At 41.4% G+C, this 21,791-nt stretch overlaps 1 protein-coding gene across 2 annotated transcripts; it reads left to right on the top strand.

The window, feature by feature from the left end:
- The first annotated feature begins 2,252 nt into the window (after nucleotides 1-2,252).
- N4BP1 (NEDD4 binding protein 1) lies at nucleotides 2,253-21,209 on the top strand. 2 transcript variants are annotated; one of them, XM_065641210.1, is made up of 7 exons: nucleotides 2,253-2,564; nucleotides 5,730-7,489; nucleotides 14,612-14,742; nucleotides 15,018-15,114; nucleotides 16,843-16,950; nucleotides 18,484-18,591; nucleotides 20,676-21,209. In XM_065641210.1, the coding sequence occupies exons 1-7, from the start codon at nucleotides 2,319-2,321 to the stop codon at nucleotides 21,010-21,012; spliced, it is 2,787 nt and encodes a 928-aa protein (XP_065497282.1). In that variant the 5' UTR covers nucleotides 2,253-2,318; the 3' UTR covers nucleotides 21,013-21,209. The 2 variants fall into 2 exon arrangements, with proteins under 2 accessions (XP_065497282.1, XP_065497283.1); XM_065641211.1 differs by lacking the exon at nucleotides 20,676-21,209 and adding an exon at nucleotides 17,626-17,651 and having other exon boundaries at nucleotides 18,484-18,533.
- Nucleotides 21,210-21,791: the final 582 nt, after the last annotated feature.

The following is a 21,791-nucleotide window of genomic DNA, read 5'->3' as shown; positions in this document are numbered from 1 at the left end:
TACCAGGTAAACACTGCACTTTCCCCTCCCTAAAATGAGCTTATGAGATACAACCAAGGAGTCAGAAAACTGAAATGTCCTCTCCAACTAAACAGGCTTATTGCATTGGATTTACTGTGAAAAGCCCATTACCCGAAAAAGTCTTTTTCTTTCCTTGACAAATCCTCTTTATAAGCAGTCTATTATAAAATATAAGAGAGTTTCTAGTGTCCTCAACTTAGTTCCCCTTTGGTTTTCATACACCTGTGCTTGTGACAGGAGGCTTGCAGTTTCTCCTAAGCATAAAGAAAAATTTTAAAAATTACTATGATCTAAATATTTTTTCTAGTCAGTCACAACAATGTAGGGAGAAAGTTCCAACTTGTTTTAAGAATGGACGCACCTTTGTAAGGATGCGTAAACCTTTTCAATAGAATTGGTCTCCACCACTTCAAAAGGCCTTTAGTTTGTCTCAGATGTTACAAAGTCACCTCCTACCCAACCTCAGCAGACTGGATCACAGTCTTACAGGACCATTCAGGCTCCAAACGACCTCCCTGAGAGCACTTTCAGACCAACAGAACGATGGAAATGATCTTTGCATACAGATTTATGGGGAATACATATAGAATTGTACAGATTACAATAAACACAGCACTGAGACCAAGTTTTATAACACACAGTGTGGCAAAACAGGCCTCAAGAAAATATACACAGCACCAAGCAGTATCCACTTTATTTAGAAACCAGTAAGATTTAAGTCATCCCGAGATATTCCACAAGGCTGTGTTGACATTGTGGACAGAAATAAAAGCATTTTCTTTCAGCTGTTAATGATACTGTGTATCCCAAAATTCCAGTAACTTCATTTTTATTATAAAGTTCCTTACTTACAATTTAATTTGTAATTAATAATGACCACAGTGCACCAATGCCTGCAGTGACTGCGCTTTAACAGTTGATGGCACCAATCACCTCCAGAAACCGCCCGGCTAAATGTTGGATTACAGCCTTCTATGGGAATGTTGGACAATAATTTGATGGGAAAGCAAAATGCAAATGCGTAAACAACAAAACCAGAAAAAAAAAAAAATCGTCATAACAGTACAGCATCTTTCTAGAATGTGACACTCATCGCCAAACCCCGTCCTGTTTAGAATGTATGTGCGTGTGTAAATGCGTGTGTGTACACAGATATAGGTTCTTACATTTTACCACGCCACAGAGAAAAATTACATTGGATTCAAAGACACACCGCGTCACATTCAGAGAGGAAAACGTCTCTGTTTCTACCTGGATGTCAGCACTGAGCGTGAATTCCCAATGTGCTAAGAACTACAAACTCGGGTTTGGTTGAAAAGTTTCTGAACAGGGACACAAGTAGCTTCACGGAAACGATATTTTATATCTTTACATTAATCCTTTCCTGGTGTAACATATAAACAGATTAAACCAAAGTATGTATAGTTAGATATATGACCACAAAAGAATTATATATATATATATGATATACATGATAGAATATGATAGAATATGATAGAATATGATAGAATATGATAGAATATGATAGAATATGATAGAATATGATAGAAAGAATATGATAGATAGAATATGATAGAATATGATAGATAGAATATGATAGATAGAATATGATAGATATGATAGATATTATAGGTATGATAGAATGATAGATATATGACCTCCCTTAAGAAGCAACATTTAATGAACACCTACTAAAAACTAACTTCGCGGTGATGCTGAGGAGACGGACAAACAACTGGGAATCAAATAGGGGGAACTTGGAAGATATTTACCTGGGTCTGGGGTGGGAAGAGTCAAAATAAATTAAGATATTTCCTTCTTTGTGCCACAGTTGGTCAGTGTTGCCAACTCCAAGCGTTGAAAAGGCCAGCGAAGCCCCAGAGCTACGCTTTAAGATCTTATCCTTCACGTCTCATTTTAAGGCTTTTAAAAGTAAAAACGTGTCCTCTGTTTTCCACCAGAGCTAAGGGCGTGCGGGTGGGGGCTGCCCTTCTGTCCCGCCACGAGAGATAAAACTTAACATTTCTTTTTAAATTAAATCCAAGACGACGACACCAGAACACGGCCGCGTGCTAACCCCAAACTTCTGGGCTGTGAAAGCGTTAAAAGGGGAAGGTTTTCCTGAGGGGCGGACGGGCCGCCCTTGCTAAAGATGGCGCCGCGGCTGCTTCCTGGCGCGGCGCGGGGCGGGGCCGTTGCGGGCTGATGACGTGCGGCGGTGCGGAGGGAGCCCGGGGATTCCCCGCCGTGTTGTGCCGGCCCGGCGCCATGGCGGGCCGGAGCGAGGGGCGGCGCTGATGGCGGCTCGCAGGGCAGCCCGCGGCTCCGGGCCGGGGCTGGATGAGTTCACCGTCCCGGCGGAGAAGAGCCGGCTCCTGGAGGGGAGCCGGGGCCGCATCGAGGGCTTGTTCGAGGTGCGGCTGGCGGTGCTGGGGGCGCAGGGGGACTGGCGGGTCGCCCTCCCGCCGCCCGGCCCGCCGCCCGCCGCCGCCAGGATCTGGGTGCAGCTGGCGGGCGGCGGGAAGGCCGTGCGCAGCGCCAAGGTACGGGGCCGGGGCGGCGGGCAGGGCCGGGGCCGCGCCGGCGGACAGAGGCCCCTCGGGCGGGCAGGGCCGGGGCCGCGGGGAGGAGGCCCGGGGGGCCGGGGGAGGGCAGCGCTTTCCGGGGAAGCCGGAGCGGCCCTGCCCGGCCAGCGGGTGTGGCCGGGGCCGCGGCGGCCGGGGCTGTTGACACGGGCCGGGCCGCGGGGGGGCGGGTTAAAGTGCCGGTGAAGTGTGTCGAGCTCTTTGTGTGAGCATGTTGCTGATGGGGAGACACTGAGAGAGCTGGGGCTGTTGAGCTGGAGAAGAGAAGCTGAGAGGGATCTGATCAATGGGATCAGTATCTCAGGGTGGGTGTCAGAGGATGGACCAGACTCTGTTCAGTGGTGCCCAACGCCAGGGTGAGGGGCAACGGGCACAGACTGAAACACAGGAGGCTCCATCTGAACGTGAGGAGAAACTTCTTTGCTGGGAGGTGCCGGAGCCTGGACCAGGCTGCCCAGAGCGGGTGTGGAGTCTCCTGCTCCGAGACATTCAAACCCGCCTGGACACTGAAGAGAAGCTGCTAAATTAATGTACACTGCGATTAAGTTACAAAAGACGTACCCATCATTAACCAACTGACATGAGAGAAACGCTTTCAGACCACCTGCAAAACAAGGGGATATTATTCAAGTTTTATATCCTTCTGCATGACAGGAGAGAGAAGATGAAGTGATACATTGTTTAGAAGCAGAGTGCTTAGTTTATATTTAACTAGTAGTTAATAGACGTATTGTAAGTAAGAAACTAAACAATTATAACTAACATCATCAGTTATCTCTTAGTATACATGTATGTCAAAATTTCCAAAACTTGTAATGCATATGTAATAATTATGTGAATATAAGCAACGCAAGAGCATCCAGTCGCTGGAGCACTGATGGAGGATGATCCCCAGCACTGTCAATAAAAGAATGCTGCTTAACAGTATATCTGACTCTGCTGTTAAGTTTATTTCTCAGTTTCAACATGATCCTGTGTGCTCCGCTCTGGTGACCCTGCGTTAGCAGGGGGGTTGGACTGGATGATCTCCAGAGGTCCCTTCAACCCAACCAGGCTGGGATTCTGTGATCCTTCTTCATCCCTAAGTCAAGCTATTCCTCAGGGCTGGTTGGGTGTTGCCGTGTTTCACAGCTGCTTTACAGACTCACCTCAGTCCATGCCGGGCAGGAGCTTTGTAGTTAAAGCTCTTGCTGACACTGGGCAGAGCTGACGTTCCTCAGCCTCAGAGCTGTGAAGTATCTTCGCAGAAGTATTTTGTTAAATGTCTGGTGCAGCTGAGCTTTGGACGGGCTCAGCAGTAATGATGAAATTAATATTACTCAGCGATAGCTGTTCGAATCATGGGATGAGAATGGCAGTGCGAGCACTGGCTGGGCAGAAGGTGGCTTTCAAACCCAAAATCTCAGTATGTGAGCGTTTGTGTCTGTATGTTTAAATATGCATACATTTTAGCGGGTATCCTTAGCATCTATTTTGAGACTGAATTCACAGGCTTGGTGATCCACTTTCAAAATCTTGATTCCTTGACTGTGTAAGGCATAAACAAGGAAAATCCTATGAATGTTGAGGGGTTTGAATTATTTGACTCTGAAATTGTCTCTAAACCAATTTGCTTTTATATTTGGGCACAAAAACTCCAGAAACTTTTAGAGCGAGCTGCAGGACAACTTTTGTTTTTTCCAGAAAATTAAAGCCTGAATCACAGCACAAGATTTCCATTTTCTAATTGCTGCTTTTCCTAATAACATACAGAATGTTTCCTACTCCAAATACTTTTAAAGGTGTGAGAGACTTGACTGGCCTTACATGTAGAGCAGTTTTCAGACCTTATCTGGAGGGATTATTGTGTAGAAGGTACAAACAATTGCACGTCTTTATTGTCGCCCTTTAAAAGGTTTGGTCATAGCAATGATACCTGTGCTGATGGAACTCGGAAGTGCTCTGATGTTTTTCATTACTTTGCATTGGTTTTCAGTTCCATTTAAAAGAGAAGGTTAACTTCTGAGAGTAAGGATAGATAATAAAAATTTGGTATGCTTGGGAGTCTGCAAATACAATGACCGCAGCTTAGAAACTGGTTTCACTACATTACAGAATTTTAGGTGCAGAAAGAGACAGTTTGGGGAAAAACAATGCTGCCTGGAAGAAGAAATAGTACACGGTATGGACGGAGTTCTAAACGCTGACACCATTAAGGCAGTGTGGTGAATTTACGTATGGTAACTTCTAGGTGTCAGAAATAGCAATGGGTTGGGGTTTTTTTAAATCTATTAAAAACCTGAACTTCTGGAACACGGGAGTATCTGGAGCCTGGAGTTTCTCAGTCATTTGTCAGTATCATCTGCTTTTTCAAAATCCTGACTTTCAAAGGGTCGTGTTGAAAGCTGCCTTGCTGTCGAGCTGATTTTCTTTGTAAGTAGGTGTTCTGGCAATTGTAGTTTTAAAATACAAATGTTTTACTTCATTAATAAGGGAATCAGAGTCCAGATAGAGGGTTAGTCATTTGGTTTTGGCATGTTTGGTTTTTTTTGATAGGATATCCTTTAATGGGTGGTTACTACTGTGGCTACTAGTTATGTTGTACTGTGCCACAGGATCCATGTCGTTTAGTCAGTAAGTGTAGAATAAGTAACATACAATAACACGTTTAAAATACAGGATAGCTACAGCTGTGATGAGCCTCTGGAAATTCTCTTTAGAAACTGTTTTTAGAAGTTCAGTTTTATGGACGAGGTGGAATTCTTTAGTGCAAGCCACTTGTTCATGAAGTGTATGTTCTCTTTGACCAAAGAATGGGAGCGGGAGTATAAATCTCTTTTGACTTGTCTTTTAAACTGAGCTACAACTTACATTCTCTGTTACTATCAGTTTCAAGGAGATTTATTTATAAGCAACACGATATGAAAGAAAGTTATCCTTCTAGAAGATCTATTAAAAATAATTTCAGATCTCTGTGCTTTTATCTCTATTATCCAGTTTACTGGCAGTATTTACTTTCTCACCTTTCTTAAGCTAAGTTGGCTTTATTTTCTAATGCACTTGCCTGCTACTGACCTAACCGAAACTAACTGTAGGTATTAGCTTTTCACAACTATTCACTCTGCTGTCTTTTTCTCCTTCTAGGAGTATATTAAGGGACTCTGTGAACCTGAACTGGAAGAAAAGGAGCACTACCCAAAGGACATCCACTGCATCTTTGTTGGTGCGCAAAGCCTGTTTCTCAACAGCCTGATCCAGGATACCTGTGCTGATATAACAGTGCTGGAAATAGGATTGCTCAGCATCAAGGGGGGCGCAGAAGCTGTTGTTATGGCTCAAAGTCACGTCCAGCAGTTTGTGAAGCTTTTTGAAAGCAATGAAAGCTTACTAAGTGACAAGGAATCGGAGATTAAAAAGCAGTTCAGACAATTTGTGGAAGCACACGCAGATAAATATACAATGGATTTACTGATTTTGCCCAGCTCACTGAAAAGAGAGCTCCTGAGTCTCACACAAACGGAATGTTGTGGAGCAGAGAGCAATGTCATCGATCTCACGGGTTCTGAGAGCCCGACAGAGCTGGTACCAAACAAAGCGATAGCTACAAGCAGAGATGGGAGAGCAGATGGCGAGGAAGCCAGAAACAAAGCTGGGACACCCGTAACCGAGCTGACAAAGCAAATGGACACTGTGCTTTCTGATGCTCCTGAAACAAGTTTTGTTCCCATAAACGTGCCCCCGTTAGAGGCCGTGGTGTCTAAAGAAAGGCAGTCCTGTAAAAGAAGATCTTCTGATGATGAGGAAAGGCTCCCTAAAAAGCAGTTCTCTTGGGGAAATGATCAGGAGGCGGAATCTGCTTCGCACAGGAATCCCTCAGACAGCAATGCAGTTATTGATCTGTTTTCAGACAGCTGCAGTGAATCGGGTGATCCTGGTTATTGCCTTAAAGAAGGTGATGATATCAGTGAGGAAATGGAATATAAGATTCTTGTGAACTTCTTCAGAACGATGGGATATTCCCAAAATATTGTAGAAAAAGTTATTGGTAGCCTGGGACAATCTGTGGAACCATTAACGTTGCTAGAAGAAATCGAAAAGGAAAATGTAAAATTTCAAAAAGAACATGAACAGTCATCTGAAAAGCCTAGAACTGTCCATCCTCCTTTAGGAAGTAATGCAAATAATTCACAAAATCTGGAAGACAAAGTAATTTCTAGCAATAAGAGTCCACTCAAATCCAGCCATACTTCAAAGGAGACAGAAAATGAATATCACAAAATAAGAGATTCACCAAACCTGCACGTTGATGCAGAAGATGAAATGCAGATGTTGGTGGGCAAACCTGCTTCTCCTTCCAGTAAAAATTCACCTGCATGCTGTAAACAAAGAGACCGATATTGTCCTGCTAAGAGTCACAGTTCAAGGTCAAGTGATATAGAAACAGATTGTGTAACTTTTGGCGCTGTACAAGCTGGGGCTCTCAAAGATGTTGATTTTGTAGCCAGAGGGAGCTCAGATGTGCCGTGTATCTCAACTAAGACTAAAACTGCAGCTCAGCAAAGATCTGCAGGGCCCTCCCCTGTACAGAACAGTCATCCTGGCTTTGAGGAGCCGCTGGGACACGGCAGCTCCTCTGCTCACGCCAGAGCTCTCAACCAATGCCTTTCCCAACCCTCGAACGCTGAAAATCCTCTTCCAGAGCAGGTCTTGTCTTCACAAATCCACCCTTCACATCCTGAGAGAGAGGCAGCGGGGCCACCCAGACGTCATCCCGACCCTTCCGTCACTGGAGTACAGCGATTTCTGGAATCTCTGAAAACGCCGTACAGGCTGGAGTTGAAAAATGAACCTGGGAAACCCTATTTAAAACACATCATTATTGATGGAAGCAATGTTGCCATTTCGTAAGTATTGTTCTTTTCAGCTGTCTCTTTCTTAAATGGTCAATGAACTTTCAAATGAAATAGGGACCAAGAGGTTGCTGTTCCATACGTCAAGTTTTTGCTAGCTTGCTTTTTGATTCGGGTACACGTGTTTTAGCTACTGGTAATGGCTGCATTGGTAAGTTATGATGTCTTGATAATGAAAAATTATATGAGATTGACAGTAGCCATTTTAATTTCCAACTCATAACAATTTTGATAGTTTTTAGTCTCCGTTTAGTGACAGCATTCATTTTAGACTGACTTGTTTGGAGTTACTGTTCTTTGTTGAGGTACTGTGCACAGAAGGAAATTCAGAAGTTTTTAGCAGGTGCACTATATGACACAATTCAGTACACAAATCCAGCTAGAACAGTGTGGTTGTGGGATATCCTATTGTGAAATAATTCTTGTAGCATTTACTTTTGGCTTAAAAAAATTACATAGTCTTAAGTTGAACAAATGTAATAACCAGTTAAAATAGAATGAGGAAAATCCCTGATTTTTTTTTTACTTAAACGTCGGTTGGTAATTGCAGCGCTCTGGAAAATATTTTCTGTCAAGCAGTTAAGACTTAACTTTCCTACTCTGGTAGAAGTTTATGAATTCGTAAAAATGGGTAACTCAGATTTATGAAGCCCAAATACTAAAAAATCCGAAAAAAAAAAAAGGCTGAGAAAAACGCATCTGACTGGTTCAGATACACATATATGTCTTCTACTTCTACTTGAGCAGAATAGGTAATGAGACCTAAACTAGACACACATTAGAGGCAGATGAGATCACTCGTAAGTAACTTCAGTGAGCTCTGCTCCGTTGCAAGCGATTTTGGGCCTGAAACTTTATTTGCTTTGCATACATCTAAGAAAGAAGTTGAGTTACCATCCACTTAGGAGTAAAGCATTTGGGTTTTTTGGGTGTGTGTTTGTTGGGTTTTTTTCTTTACCTTTTGCTCTTAGCGTCTTGTAATTTTAAAGTGGAGATTCTTATACAGAAGTGATGTGTTTGCCCTTTATCAACATTACACATTAGTGCTTGGGTCCTGTTGCTTTTTGCAAATGTTGGCACACGACAAAAATATTCTGTCCCCCTGCATCAAACTTTGAGAACAGTGTGTGTATGGGTGCACACACCTCGTCTGCTGCTCCTCCTGAAAAAAAGGTATGAAAACAATAGTAGACAACTATAGAGCTGCTGGATAATTTAGACAGGTTGGCTGCCAAGGCACCGTGCAAACAAACCCTGTGAAATGGGCACAGTTTATACTGAAAAGGTCAAGAAATGCCCTTCATTGGATGTGATGCAGGGATTCCATTATTGTCAACAGTTGCTAATTCCTTTTTTTTTTCCCCCCCAATGTTTCTACTGTAGATGACTGTGGAGGGCATTGCCAGTTACAGTTTTCTTTTTCTATTTAAAGTTTGTTATAACTAACTGAAATAGCAAAATCCATTAGAAGAGACATAAAATGTTCTGCTTCACTTGATTCTTTTTAACATTTGTCTCATCCCAACTATCCCTGAATTGATTGCTGTTCTCCAGTCAGAGGCTCTGATGTGTTCTTTTTATATTAAGCAATTTTGGCAAGCGCGCACGTCCAAAGGTTTTGTCATTGTTTGCTATGGGGCTTTTTTGTCCTTTTGGAATATGCAAAGGAGCAATGACAAATGCAATATTCCTTTTTAGTGAGGAAGTGGTCGTTTTTAAGAACAAACTGACTGACTCCTGCTCCACCTGTCGATGCAACAATAAGAAAGAATAAACTTACTGCGAGAGCTTGCTAGTTAAGATTTTCTTGGTCATTCAGAGTTCCTCTGCGGAACGAAACCCTTCCCAGCACAGAAATCGGTTTTCACTCATTCAAACCATGCTGCCAGAACCACAGTGGAGCACTTGATAAAACAGTAGCAATTCTGAGAAAGATCGTCTGTATCCCCAGACAAAGTGGGAAAAGACTGGGCTATTTAGGTGTTTCTTAAACACTTGGACTGTTTTTAAATATGGATTTTATTATTGGAGATGGGAACTCTTGAAGAACCTCCTATCAGCTGTATTATATTGTATTTAGTTGTAACTAATTCTTGACGAGGTTGTTCTCTAAGAACGGACCAGAGTTCTACCAGTGATCCCCTGAATTCTGCAGGATCCTCTTAGGCTGAGAAAAACACATCAGACTGGTTCACATACACATATATTACATGGCTTCTACTTCCAACTATTAGATGAACAAAGCTTGCCAAAAGAATGCGCTTAAATGCTGTGCAGGGGAAGAAAATAATCTTTTCCAGGAAAAAAAAAAAATACTATAACGTGATGTATTGTAAGAAAATAATGTCAAAGCCTGGCCTAAAATGAACGTAATGTTTGGGGTGGTTGGCAGCTGGTGCAGTTTCCCAGCAGTAACCATGTAAATGAGATCTGCACGTGCACCGCACACAGTTGTGTCAATGGGAAGAAAATGGATTGACAGAGAGAGATAAAGGTGCCCTGAGATATTGTTCTTTTCTGGTTATGAAAGATCTACTTTTGCTCCTGAACATTTCACCAAAATTGATGGAATAGCAAAACTTCCTCAGTTATTAGGGATAATAAATACTTCTAACTCCCTTTTCTCTGTGATAGGAATGAATTGTGCTTGAGGACAGAAGTAATAAATTCTGTTGTCATTTTTGTGAAGCGCTAGTAAAACTGTTAATATTATTTTAGCAAATTGGGGAATCAATCTGAACTTCTTCCCTTTATGTACAGTCCCAGCCTGAGGATTTCTGGTTTGGTACCTTGGTATTTGCCGATAACTTACGTAAACTACCAGATGATACCTTGACATTCCTAGACCTGTTGTTCATTCAGGAGTAATTCTGCTGATGTTTTAACTTAATTCGTATAAAACTTGATTCATATAGATCTTGCTTTGCCTGTTCTTTTTTTGACAGGCCTCTCATGTATTTGCGCGTGTCCCTGCTAGATCCCTTTTTTCCCCCCATTCAGAACAAAACATATATTTTTGAAGATTATTAGCTTTAGATGCAGTTTAAGGACCTAGGAATATAGAAATGTTTGCAGTTAGTCTAGAAAGTCTCTACAGCACAGATAAGGCATCAAAAGTAAATCTAAGTAATGTCTTCTGCTTATGAGAAGGAATGTGGAAAGATTTCATGTGTAACCTTTCCTACCAAGAGATCATTAAGTGAAGAAGGTGATGATCATCCTTACAAATTTATTGCCCCCAGGCTAAAGAGCCCAGAGCTGGTCCCTTAATGACTGGCAACAGTAAAACTTTTCAGGTCAGTCACTGGTGAATTAATTGAATTAATAGCTTCATGTTTTCTATCATTTTATAGTCTTGCTAACTTTAAAAAGGAAGCCTGACATGACCCATAACTCTTGTCACTGCTTTAGTTCAATTACAATGGTTTGTTGCAGTAAATTGGTTTTAAAGCAAACTTATTTTCTCATTGTTCCGAGACTGTTCAATTTAGAAAACAGTGATGTAAAAGTGCAAGTCACAGCTGAGTCATAAGCTCCTTGAACTTTATAAAATGATTTCCCAAACATGTGTTAGTGGAAGAGAAATGCAAATTGTTGAGGTCATCTAGAAAATAACAACTATACTACATCCTCTTCATCTTTTTTTCTTTTAATATCGAGATATTTTTTTTTTAATCTGCATATTGCTTTTATGGGGTTTTGTATCTTTGGTATTTGGGGTTTTGGGGGGTTTTCTTTTGTTTTAAGAACAACCAAATACATCTGAAACCAATGAATTAAAAGATGGTGAATAAATATCTGCTTACCTCTCTGGCTGCAAGACCACTATAAGCATTGGTCTCCTAACTTTTTGTTGATTAGCTAAGTGAAAAACTCTGCTTATGAAAAGCAAAGGACAGAGAACTGCCTCAAAATAGCAGAACCATTGAGATATTTAAATGTCCTACCAAAATAATCAGTGCATGGGGGCCTGGAGTTTTTTAACGTAGATATTCAGCAGCTTCCTTCTGGCTAAATAAAGCCTCATGATTTTGTTATGTCTTAAAGTGAATAATTGTTTTCAGTTTTGCTTTCAGTTGTTTTCAGTTTCACTTCTCGGTATCTTGAGGATATGGACATTTGCAAGAAGCTGAAGGATTTTTGCTCTTGACATGTGTCACCCAGTAAAAAGGGCACATGGATCTGTTAATGCCAGCTGGACTTCCAGGGTGCTTGTTGAACAGGGGCAAGCCCAGAGTTTATTCTGCTGCTAACAAGTACTTTTAAAAATTGCCTCTTTTTAGGTGCTGAAAACAGGCCTTTCAGGGCTGACTGAAATATCCAAGGAGTTGTTGGGTAGTTATAAATTGAATTTTGTAAAAATGTGGAAGAAACTCAGAATGAAAGAATAATTGGATGGAATTATATCTTGCTAGAATTGTTTGCAAATAATGATGTGTACTTAATTTAGTTACAAAACTAAAGGGAGAATGTTACATGTCCTGGAAAGCAGCCTGCTGTTTGCTGCTTTGTGCTGCTTATCACCTCTACCTGTGTAGGGTCTTCAATGTTTTTTAAAGAACTGGGACAGCCAAAAGTCATATTTACAATGGCAGCTGGGGAACAGATATCTGTGGTAATGTGCTGTCCTTCAGATGTTTACCTGGCTCAAATAAAGCATTTCAGATTTCTGTTTATCTAGCAATGACATGTTTGTTCATATTACAGCTCGCCTTAATTCTACGTGTGATACCTAACTTAAAGTGGGAGACTGATGACTGCATTTCTGCATTTTAAGTTCATGACCTAGAAGGTTTTACGAGGAGTAACTCTTCTGTGACGATTATGTTCCTTTATTTGACTGCTCTTGACATCAAGAACACTTAATTTTATTATGGCAAGTGTGGCATAGGAATTTTTTTTTTCCTTCGGAAACTCTGTTAGTAAGTCAGATATTTGCCTTTTACTGTTCAGATGTAACTTACTCATTTTTCTGCCCTTCTACATAAAACATTCCTCTCCAAATTCAGAGAACCTTAATAGACTTATATTTTGAACAGGATATGTGAATAGAATCATAGGATGGTTTGGGTTGGGAGGGACCTTAAAGCTCATCCAGTGCCACCCCTGCCATGGGCAGGGACATCTTCACCAGCTCAGGTTGCTCGGAGCCCTGTTTTTTCGGGGCTGCAAGTGCACATGGCTGGGTCATGTTGAGCTTCTCATCAACCAACACTCCCAAGTCCTCGTTAGGGCTGTCCTCAATCCATTCTCCGCCCAGCCTGTATCTGTGCTTGGGATTGCCCTGACCCAGGTGCAGGACCTTGCCCTTGGCCTTGCTGAACCTCCTGAGGTTCTCATGGGCCCCCTCTCCTCTGTCCAGGTCTGGATGGCATCCTGTCCCTCCAGCACATCAACCACACCACTCAGCTCGGGGCCTCCAGGAAACTTGCTGAGGGCACACTCGATCCCACTGTCCGTGTTGCCAATAAAGATGTCAAACGGTGCCAGTTCTAATGAGGAACACCTCCCATCACTGGTCTCCACTTGGACTGTTGACCGCAACTCTTTGAGTCTGACCATTCCTTATCCACAGAGCGGTCCATCCATCAAATCCTTGTCTTTCCAACGTAGAGACAAGGGTGTCACGCAGGACAGTGTCGGATGCTTTGCACGAGTCCAGGCAGATGATGTCCCTTGCTCTTCCCGTACCCACCAAGGCTGTAACCCCACTGTTGAAGGCCACCCAGTTTGTCAGGCACAATTTGCCCTCGGTGAAGCCATGTTGGCTGTCACCAGTCGCTTCCTTATTTTCCGTGTGCCGGTGATACTAAAGGCTGAGTTTCACTGTAAAAAATGTTTCCATGGAGATGTTTTAAAGCATTCTCCTTTCAGAAGATTTCCTGGTAGGTTAAAGTAGGGGTTTAAAGATAAGATTCTATTCAAACTAATAAGGCTCATTAGTAGGCTTATAACATACAATCACACGTCAACTAGGAGACTGGTTTACAATATGAATACCACTTGCTTACTCACTGTTATGAGAAGCACTTTGTAGTGACTTAACATCTAACTCAAAACACAGAGTATGTATTACTCGTAAGAAATGCTTCACCTGTTTGTGCCGTCGGTTCTGAATCTGTCTGTTCTAGCCAAGTGCATCTTTGTTTTGTCCAAGTGTAGCCTCTAATCTGTGAAAATCTGAGCAGAAAAGTTTCTGCATGAAAACTGGGTTTCGCCTTATGTAAGATGCTAGTAGGTGTTCTGTAGGAATTTATTCTAGAGATACTTTTTATTCTGTCTCCTGTGCTTTATTTTGAGATTCTGCTTCTGTTATTCTCCTGAAGCCCAGTTCCCAGAAGCTGGTTAGACAGTGAATTGCGAAAGGAGGAGTTCCTGCTGTCTGTTACATGGGCATACAGGGTTATTGGGGTGGTTCAGATGGGGAGGACCTGCGACCTCACAAGGTCATCAACTCCAGTATCTGTGATGCTCATCTTAGACAGTTGCTGATTTTTCTGGAAAGTCACTTAACTGAGTTGCAAAACCAGGTCATGAGCATCTTGTATTTTTAAATGGGAAAAAAATTGTTGCCACTAAAATGCAGTGTTTCGAAAATCTTTCTTCCAAGAAATTGTATTATTTTGCTTGAAAACAGTAGCTCAGATTGTTGAAATGAAGGGAGTGAAGGCCCTAATATCTTAGATTATCAGAGAACTTCTGGGATGTAGTTCTTGGGAAGCAGTTGAACTAGAGCTGTTCTGGTTTGTAGTGGGACTGTATTTGCAACTACCACAATATTGGATTATGGGCATTTTAAGCTATAATCAATAGACTTCAGAAACCATCACCATTGGCCTGTTTTTAAAGCTAAACCCATTTGTGACGACTCAAATATAGTGCCCACGAAGCTGAAAGGAGGCTGAGCTGTGGAGCTGCAAAGTGATGTTTCTATTCTCTTCTTTTGCTGAGGATCTTTCCACTTATGAGGTTCCTCGTCTGTAACATCCATCTCCCTTTTATTTTGGTGGGGCCGTATGTGTAACTTCCAGCTTCACTTTGCAAGGGGTTGTTCCATTTTCTTTATATTCGTAGTAATAAAACTCTAATGAATTTCTCCGTCTTTTTCACCCTTAGTCATGGTCTAAGGAAATTCTTCTCCTGTCGAGGAATTGCAATAGCTGTTGACTATTTTTGGAAACGTGGCCACCGAAATATCACTGTGTTTGTTCCACAGTGGAGAACAAGACGTGATCCTTTCGTTACAGGTGAGGGTAGTAGTTTCCTAATATTTTTATTAAACTGCGTTGTAACTATTTCTTTGGACACTTCTGTAAAGAATGAATGGAGAAGCAACACTTCATAAAACATTAAGCACCAGCAGTCCAGCGTGAGTAGTTGGATTTTCATACACAGTGTGAGACACTGAAATGTCATTTCTGTAGATTAATAGGTATTAAGTAGCCCATCTTCTCTGCTAATCGTACCTCAGACTAATGGTCAAATCTTCATTTTTAAGAACAGTTGTTTCATGTTTTAACAGAGCAGGATTTCTTAACACAGCTCCAGGATGTTGGAATATTGTCTTTAACCCCTGCCAGGATGGTTTTAGGAACAAGAATTGCTGCTCATGATGACAGGTATGGACTGGACATAGTTTCAAAATCTTTTTAAACATGCGACTAATGGTTGTGAAAGCTTAATACTTTGTGAGTGGTTGTATTAGCTGGTTCTTCGACCTGTCTAGACAGAGAGCTGTGCATCCAACTGAAGACTGAGCTCTACTTCTGTTACGTTATTTTACTGTCCCAAGAAACATTTCTGCGTGTAATTCTCTAATAATATTGTACATACTGTTTTCAGAAATTCATGGAAAATGGTAAATTTTCATTGAAATTTAAACAAAAAAAAACACACACAAAAAATCCCCCACACATTTCAAATGTCATCACTTGCACTGAGTCAGAAACTAGTCTTCTAGTAATGTTTTTATGCTTTCCTGATCATCTGTCTACCCCTGAATTTTCTTTTTTGTTTGCGGAGCACTAGCACAAATCAGCTACTGATCAGGTACTATTTTGTTAGGTTTTTTCCTGATGCTGTTGTGGCATATAGACATAGGTATGTGTTTGGAGCAGTGTAGTTGTAACAATGTGTAGATTAGTACATTTCCAAGTTAATTTGAGCACCAAAATTCAACTTCAAAACGTGGGGATCATCTTTCAGTGAACAAGACAACAGTTGGGGTTTTTGTTGGGTGTTGAGAGAGCTTCCTGCTGCTTAAATTACCAGATTTTCCCAGTCTTGAGACACAGTTACAAGCACATGCTGCTTAAGTTTTTTTCCGCAACCAGCTGCATTCTGCATGGATGAGCAGTTCGCAGCTTTGAAATGGTGTTTTGCAGCTTGGTTCCCTCCTACTAATAATCATTCCTACTTTCTTTTTCTGACTACAAAATTGTCAGGTTTTTGCATCACAGGCATGCCTGGTTTTGTTAGAGTGTGCAGTCATGGACCTGATTGCAAAACTTGATATGCCAAAGATATATAAAGTAGTGCACTTCATTTATCTTCCTTGTTAAAATACAGCAATTCTGATCTCTGAAATAATGATGTTGTAGGAAAAAAAAAGTACAAGGCAGCAAGCTGGTGTTGTTAACATAACGATGTTTCATATACAGCCAGAATTTCATATAAAATACTAGTACTTACAGTTGTGGAAATGAGTGTTGCTGCACTTTCATCAAAAGTGTACGTGTTTCTTTAAAAAGACACCATCCATTTTCTATCTGTGATTCTGCCTCTTTGCTAAAATAGTTTCAAATGGTAAAAAGCTTGTTTTCAGACAGGTAAAAAAACCCATGGGATTTCCTTAATAAATCAGTAGTTACCTTTTGTCATCATTTATTTAACAACAAAATGGCAGCAAGCGTTGTCAGAGCCAACAACTAACCTGCAGAACACTGCCTGGCAGAACACGAACATTAGTGCTAAGCACAAAAGTACATGGAAGTAAGTTTGTGTTGGAATGTGTAATAAACACTGTACTCCTTTGTAAAGCAAACCATTTAACTCTACAAATATTTGCAATCTGATAATCCTGTGGTTTGGGGGGATTTCGCTTGTGGGTTTTTTTTAATGGAAAGTCCTCCCATGAAGACTCTGCTTCACTAAATAAATGCATTCTACCTAAAATGTTGTTTAAAGTTATATGGTGGGTCAAAACAGTCATTTCCTGGTAATCAAAGTGCTTGTTTTCATGCACTTCACAGATCGCTCCTGAATGGTGAGAGGTTTAGTTTCCTACATCTTTGGACAGTTTTCAGCAAAGCAGACTGTCTTAACGGCCTTTGAAATTAATTTTACAGGTTTTTGTTACACCTTGCTGATAAAACTGGAGGTGTTATTGTGACTAATGACAACTTCAGAGAATTTGTGACAGAATCACTGGCCTGGAGAGAAATCATTCAAAAAAGGTAAGTACTGTATTTCCATGAAAGCTTAAAAGCTCCTCTGCCCTTACGGTTGTAGGCACTGGACCTTCATGTAGGTTTCTTTATTTTTAATTCTGTCGTGCAATTCCGGTAGAGCCCAACAAAGTACTATGTGTGTTTCACGGTTTTGATTCGTGGCCTTATAATCGTGTGCTGACTAGTCCAATGTCCCTGTTATTCATACATTCTCTACTGTACATGTGTTAATTGCTCACAAAAGCAGGAGCTGGGTGTAGCAGCCACGCAATGTCACGTCTGCAGCTCCGTGTTAGATCCTGTAGAGCAGACGCTTTGTGGTCCATTCTCACCGGCTTTTGTGGTTACATCTCGTTTCTTCAAGGAGAGATGAAGCTGATGCAGACACAACAGCGTCACTATTACGGTTTCAGAATCAATCACTCTTTGCTGTAGTACAAGGAATCAGCATCACTAAAAATAATGAATACTTGCAGCACATCCCGGTAGCCATTTCCCTGCAATTGCTGAGTGTCCTTTGGGTTTGGATGAGTTCATGTAGTTGTCAAATATCCAAGCTTCAGCTTGGGGGTTCTCTGGGAGTTACAGTTTCTCCTATGCACCTGCTTGCTTTTTGTTGTTTGGGTTTGGGTTTTTTTTTTCTCATTTGTTTGTTTTGTTTTCTTTTTCTCCCCCCTCCAGTTAAATCAGCTCATTTGACTATTAAGGTATGATCTTCTGTTGCCCAAATTTCCCACTAATCCCTCAGAGTCCTCCTGACATAATCTCAGGGTACATCTGCTGCGTTGACTGTGCAGGTCTAACGAAATAAATAATTGAAAACTGGCCTGGGTTCTCACAGTATAGGTGGGAGAACATGGAATTGATGTTGGCTAATCATGTAGGTATTTAGACTATTTCTTGAGTGAATTCTACCGGTCAGGTTCTGTTCTCCTACAGAACTTTAGCAAGAATACTTAGCACATCATCCTGAGTCTGTGTTTTTTTAAGAGCTTGTGTTAACATCTATTAGTTTTACTTCTGGGGAAATTCCACTATACCAAATTCTCTCGTCGCAGACAAATTTTAGTTGGGCTGGTTTCCTTCAATGCAGATTTCCCCCATCCCAGAATGATTCCAGAAAAACGTTTCTTCGTGTCTTAAGTGTAAACAGCTAATGCAATGTTTGCTAGTTGTGTGGCTTTCTGATAACATCTGCGTTTTAGCTACGTAGTTGAAGATCCTTAAGAAGGGGAGTTTGAACAACCTGAAAATCTTCTCTAATCACCTAGAAAATTCCACTCTGCTCATTTTACAAAAGTTTGCAGTCATCCAACACTTGCTGTCAAAAAAAAAAAGCTCAGTGTTGTGTGGTGTCATGGGAAGAGTTCACAGAAGCTCCCATTGAATGATTTTGATAGTGAGCAGTGGATGACGAGCTCAGTGGCTCCTGCTGTGGTGTGAAGTGTCTGCTCCGGGGCAGCCTGTCCTGTCCGGAGCCGAGGGACTGTCAGATGTCACACGTTGGGAACAGATAATATTGACAGAACTCTCTTGCAGGTTGCTCCAGTACACTTTTGCTGGTGACATATTTATGGTTCCTGATGACCCTTTGGGAAGAAATGGGCCTAGATTAGACGACTTCCTTCGAAGTGAAGGCTGTTCTAGGTATAAGCACTGTTTTCACTCTTGTTTGAGACAGTTACAATTTCATATTGAAATAAACTGTTTTCCTGGGTCACTTGAAGACCTCTTCAGATCTGTACAGAAGAGGTGCAGTAAAATTAAGCAAGAACGCTGCAGGATGTAGTATCTTAACAAAACCATGTTTTTTCCTGTTACGTCAGTCTGTTCAGAAACTGCTGGTGACATTTGCAGCTAATCAAGATCTCTATCAGAGCCAAGATAAGTAAGACAGTCACTTCCTCTGAGATTTGATGGTGGTGGCTTTTGCACAAAGGTGGTCCAGGCTCTGTTAAGGTCACACAGGGCCGCCAGCAGTTTGGGTATGTGGCAGTCTGGCATCCTGTTAATTAAGGTGATGTCATTTAAAACAACTTGGTGGATCACTTATTCGTAGTGGGGCAATAGATGCTACAAAAGAAACACTCTACACTCACATTCTTTGTCGCGGGAGAGGCATTTCACTTCGCACTGAGGGTACTGTACTGTTCGTAAAGAGGCGTTGCTATTCAATGCATTTGTATTTTCGTAATTTTTAAAATAAACATATATTGTTCCTTTAATAGAATTGTACTTTTAAAATGTGCATATATTCACAGTATGAATTTGCTTTGCATTAACTGCCCAGACTTGAGAATGGGTTTGCTCTTTTGCACAAGCAAATAAGCCATTCTTTGTTCTTCTTTCACCACCTTAGGAATTATTGGTGCTAATGATAGTGAGTATTTAGCTTTTAGAAACAAGAGAGGTAATTAAAAATCAGCAATAGGAAAGGCAACCTATATTTAAGGATTAATACCCAGAATAAGCAGGAATCTCAGCTACGGAAAAAAATTGAGGAAAGTGAGATGTACATACCAGTAGGTCACAGGTTGATTTGAAAATAAGCATGTAATTTTAATGGGAAAAAAGCAACTCCGGTAGGAATTGCTGAGAAAATATTCAAGCTTTAATATAAAACCTTTAAGAGATATCGTTTGAAACGCTGTGTTTTAGCCACCTGTGAGCAAGAAAAATAAAGTGAAAGCAGAATGTGTTCAGAGAGGTGACTGGTGGCTCTAGACGCGGAAAGAGACTCTTTTGAGAAGACTCTAGGAGAGCTTGGTTTCCGATCTGTAAACCAGGAACTGGAACTGGGCTTTGGTTTTTGGGGATGTGTGGTGGGTTTTTTTAAGACAGATAAAAGGTGTGAGCGTGAAGAGTTAATTTTGTTCCTTCCCTGAGACTTTTCTACTTGAGTTCAGTGATGCAGAAAGCATCAATGGCACCAGGAATTAGATCAGAACCTGCAAGGATCTCAAGCAATTACAGAGCCCCTTTCCATGTTGAGTAATGGGAAGTGTCATAACCTAAATGATTTTAAAATTGGGCTCTGTAATTTAGATACAGTTTCCCTTGGTGGTGGGAAACCAGACTAACTGGCGTTCCAGTTCACTGCGTTACCTGGTGGCATCTGCAGTAGACTTGGCCCTGGATTTTGTAGTGCTCGCAGTTTAGAGCAGCAACCTCTTTGAAGTCTGAAATGAAATCTCGATAATTAAGGAAGAATATTCAGATCCTGAAATTGCTGAAAAACCTTATTGCCCCTTTAAGGGTATTACACAGGGGATCAAGGGCTTCACCTGAATGTGAGCACAGCTTATGGTCCTGAGCAGAAGTAGCTGACGGCTCGTCTTGGGGAGCATCTGGAAGCCCCTTTGGTCTGTCAGCATTTTCACATGTCCTGAGTCAGTCTGTGTGCCTTCAATGTATCTTTTTTATCCATTTAGCTCAATAATGCTGATGCAGATACTTCTGTAAAATAAGCTTTGACTGTTGCGGTATTTTGTCATGTAACGTACTCGCAGCATCTTGGAACTAGTCCTAGGTGATGTTGTTAGTCGTGCCAGATTCCAGTTGAAAACTGTTATACCTAGTGGTTTGTTTCACTTTGAAAAAATGCTTATCATTTGATTCCAGTCAGTAAGTAGCTGAGCATAGAAGTTACATGCATTCTTGCTTTTGTGTGTTTGTACAGACTGCTAGCATCTTTACCTTAACTTAATAAAAATTTGTATTTTGTTCCGTAGAGGTTTTTGGTCATCAAAAAAGACTTTACAGAGCAGTGAACAATATTCTTCAGAGACACCTTTCTTTGTACCGGTCCCCAAACCACCCAGCAGCAGTCAACAGCCTAAAAACAGAGGAGATGCTGATCGGCCGTTGACTTGGCTTCCGCTGGCAACAAACCTCCAGGCTTGTCTGGCGATTCCGCCACAGAGATCCGCCTTGGAAACAGTACAGCTACGAGAAGCCCTGATAAACATTTTTCCTGATGATGACCAGAGACAGAAGATTGATCAAATCCTAGCTGATCATCCATTCATGAGAGATCTTAACGCACTGTCGGCCATGGTGCTTGACTGAACATTATACAGGGGTTTTATTATCACAGCTGATCTGACTAACTTTGAATATCAATGTGAAGAAAAAAGTTGCTCTCTTATGTGACTTTGTGAATATTCAGAACCTAATTTTATTTGTATAAACAAAGATGTTTTTTGTGTATGTTCTGTTGCTAGTAGATGCCAGTTTTTGGTAAATTAAAAACTGCTGCTACTACAGATTTGTAGTAATATTTTCTACGAAAGAAAAAATCTTCCGCTTCACTTGAATTGCTTATTAAAGCAGTAGCAGTTCTAAAGAGCTGTTACCGCTTTAAATAGCGTGTTAGCACTTTTTAAAAACCCCTTTCCTCAAAAGGGAAAAAATCATGTCAGAAGCTTAAAACTTCCTCCTGCAGCTTCAGATCTATTTCCCAGTGCACGCATAACATGCTGTGACACAAGCCATGCGCCTGTCAGATGCCATTGCTGGTGTCTCATAGAAAACCTGTGCTCTGCTAGTGCCTCCTCCACCTAGGAACTTCATACTATTTCTCCATGGAAATAAAGCAGGCCCTTTTAATATTTTCAGATACAAAGAATTCTGTGTAGTGCATGCGTGACCCTCCTTTCCTTCCGCCTGCACGGTGGAGCGTGGAAAGAGGTGCTGCTCCTGCGGGTGTGCGGGCAGTGGGTTGGTGGCTGTGGGAGCAGCGGGTGTTCGTGTGCCGCTCAAGGGCTGTCGCACGCGGCACTTCACATCTGGTGCTTTGTAAAGATCGACGGGAAGGCTCTGACAAATTCTGATGTGCTCGTTCTTCT

Source organism: Caloenas nicobarica, chromosome 9, assembly GCF_036013445.1.
Source record: "Caloenas nicobarica isolate bCalNic1 chromosome 9, bCalNic1.hap1, whole genome shotgun sequence".
Lineage (NCBI taxonomy): Eukaryota > Metazoa > Chordata > Aves > Columbiformes > Columbidae > Caloenas > Caloenas nicobarica.
The sequence above is the reverse complement of the archived record's forward strand: the minus strand, read 5'-3'. Positions and strand labels throughout refer to the sequence as shown.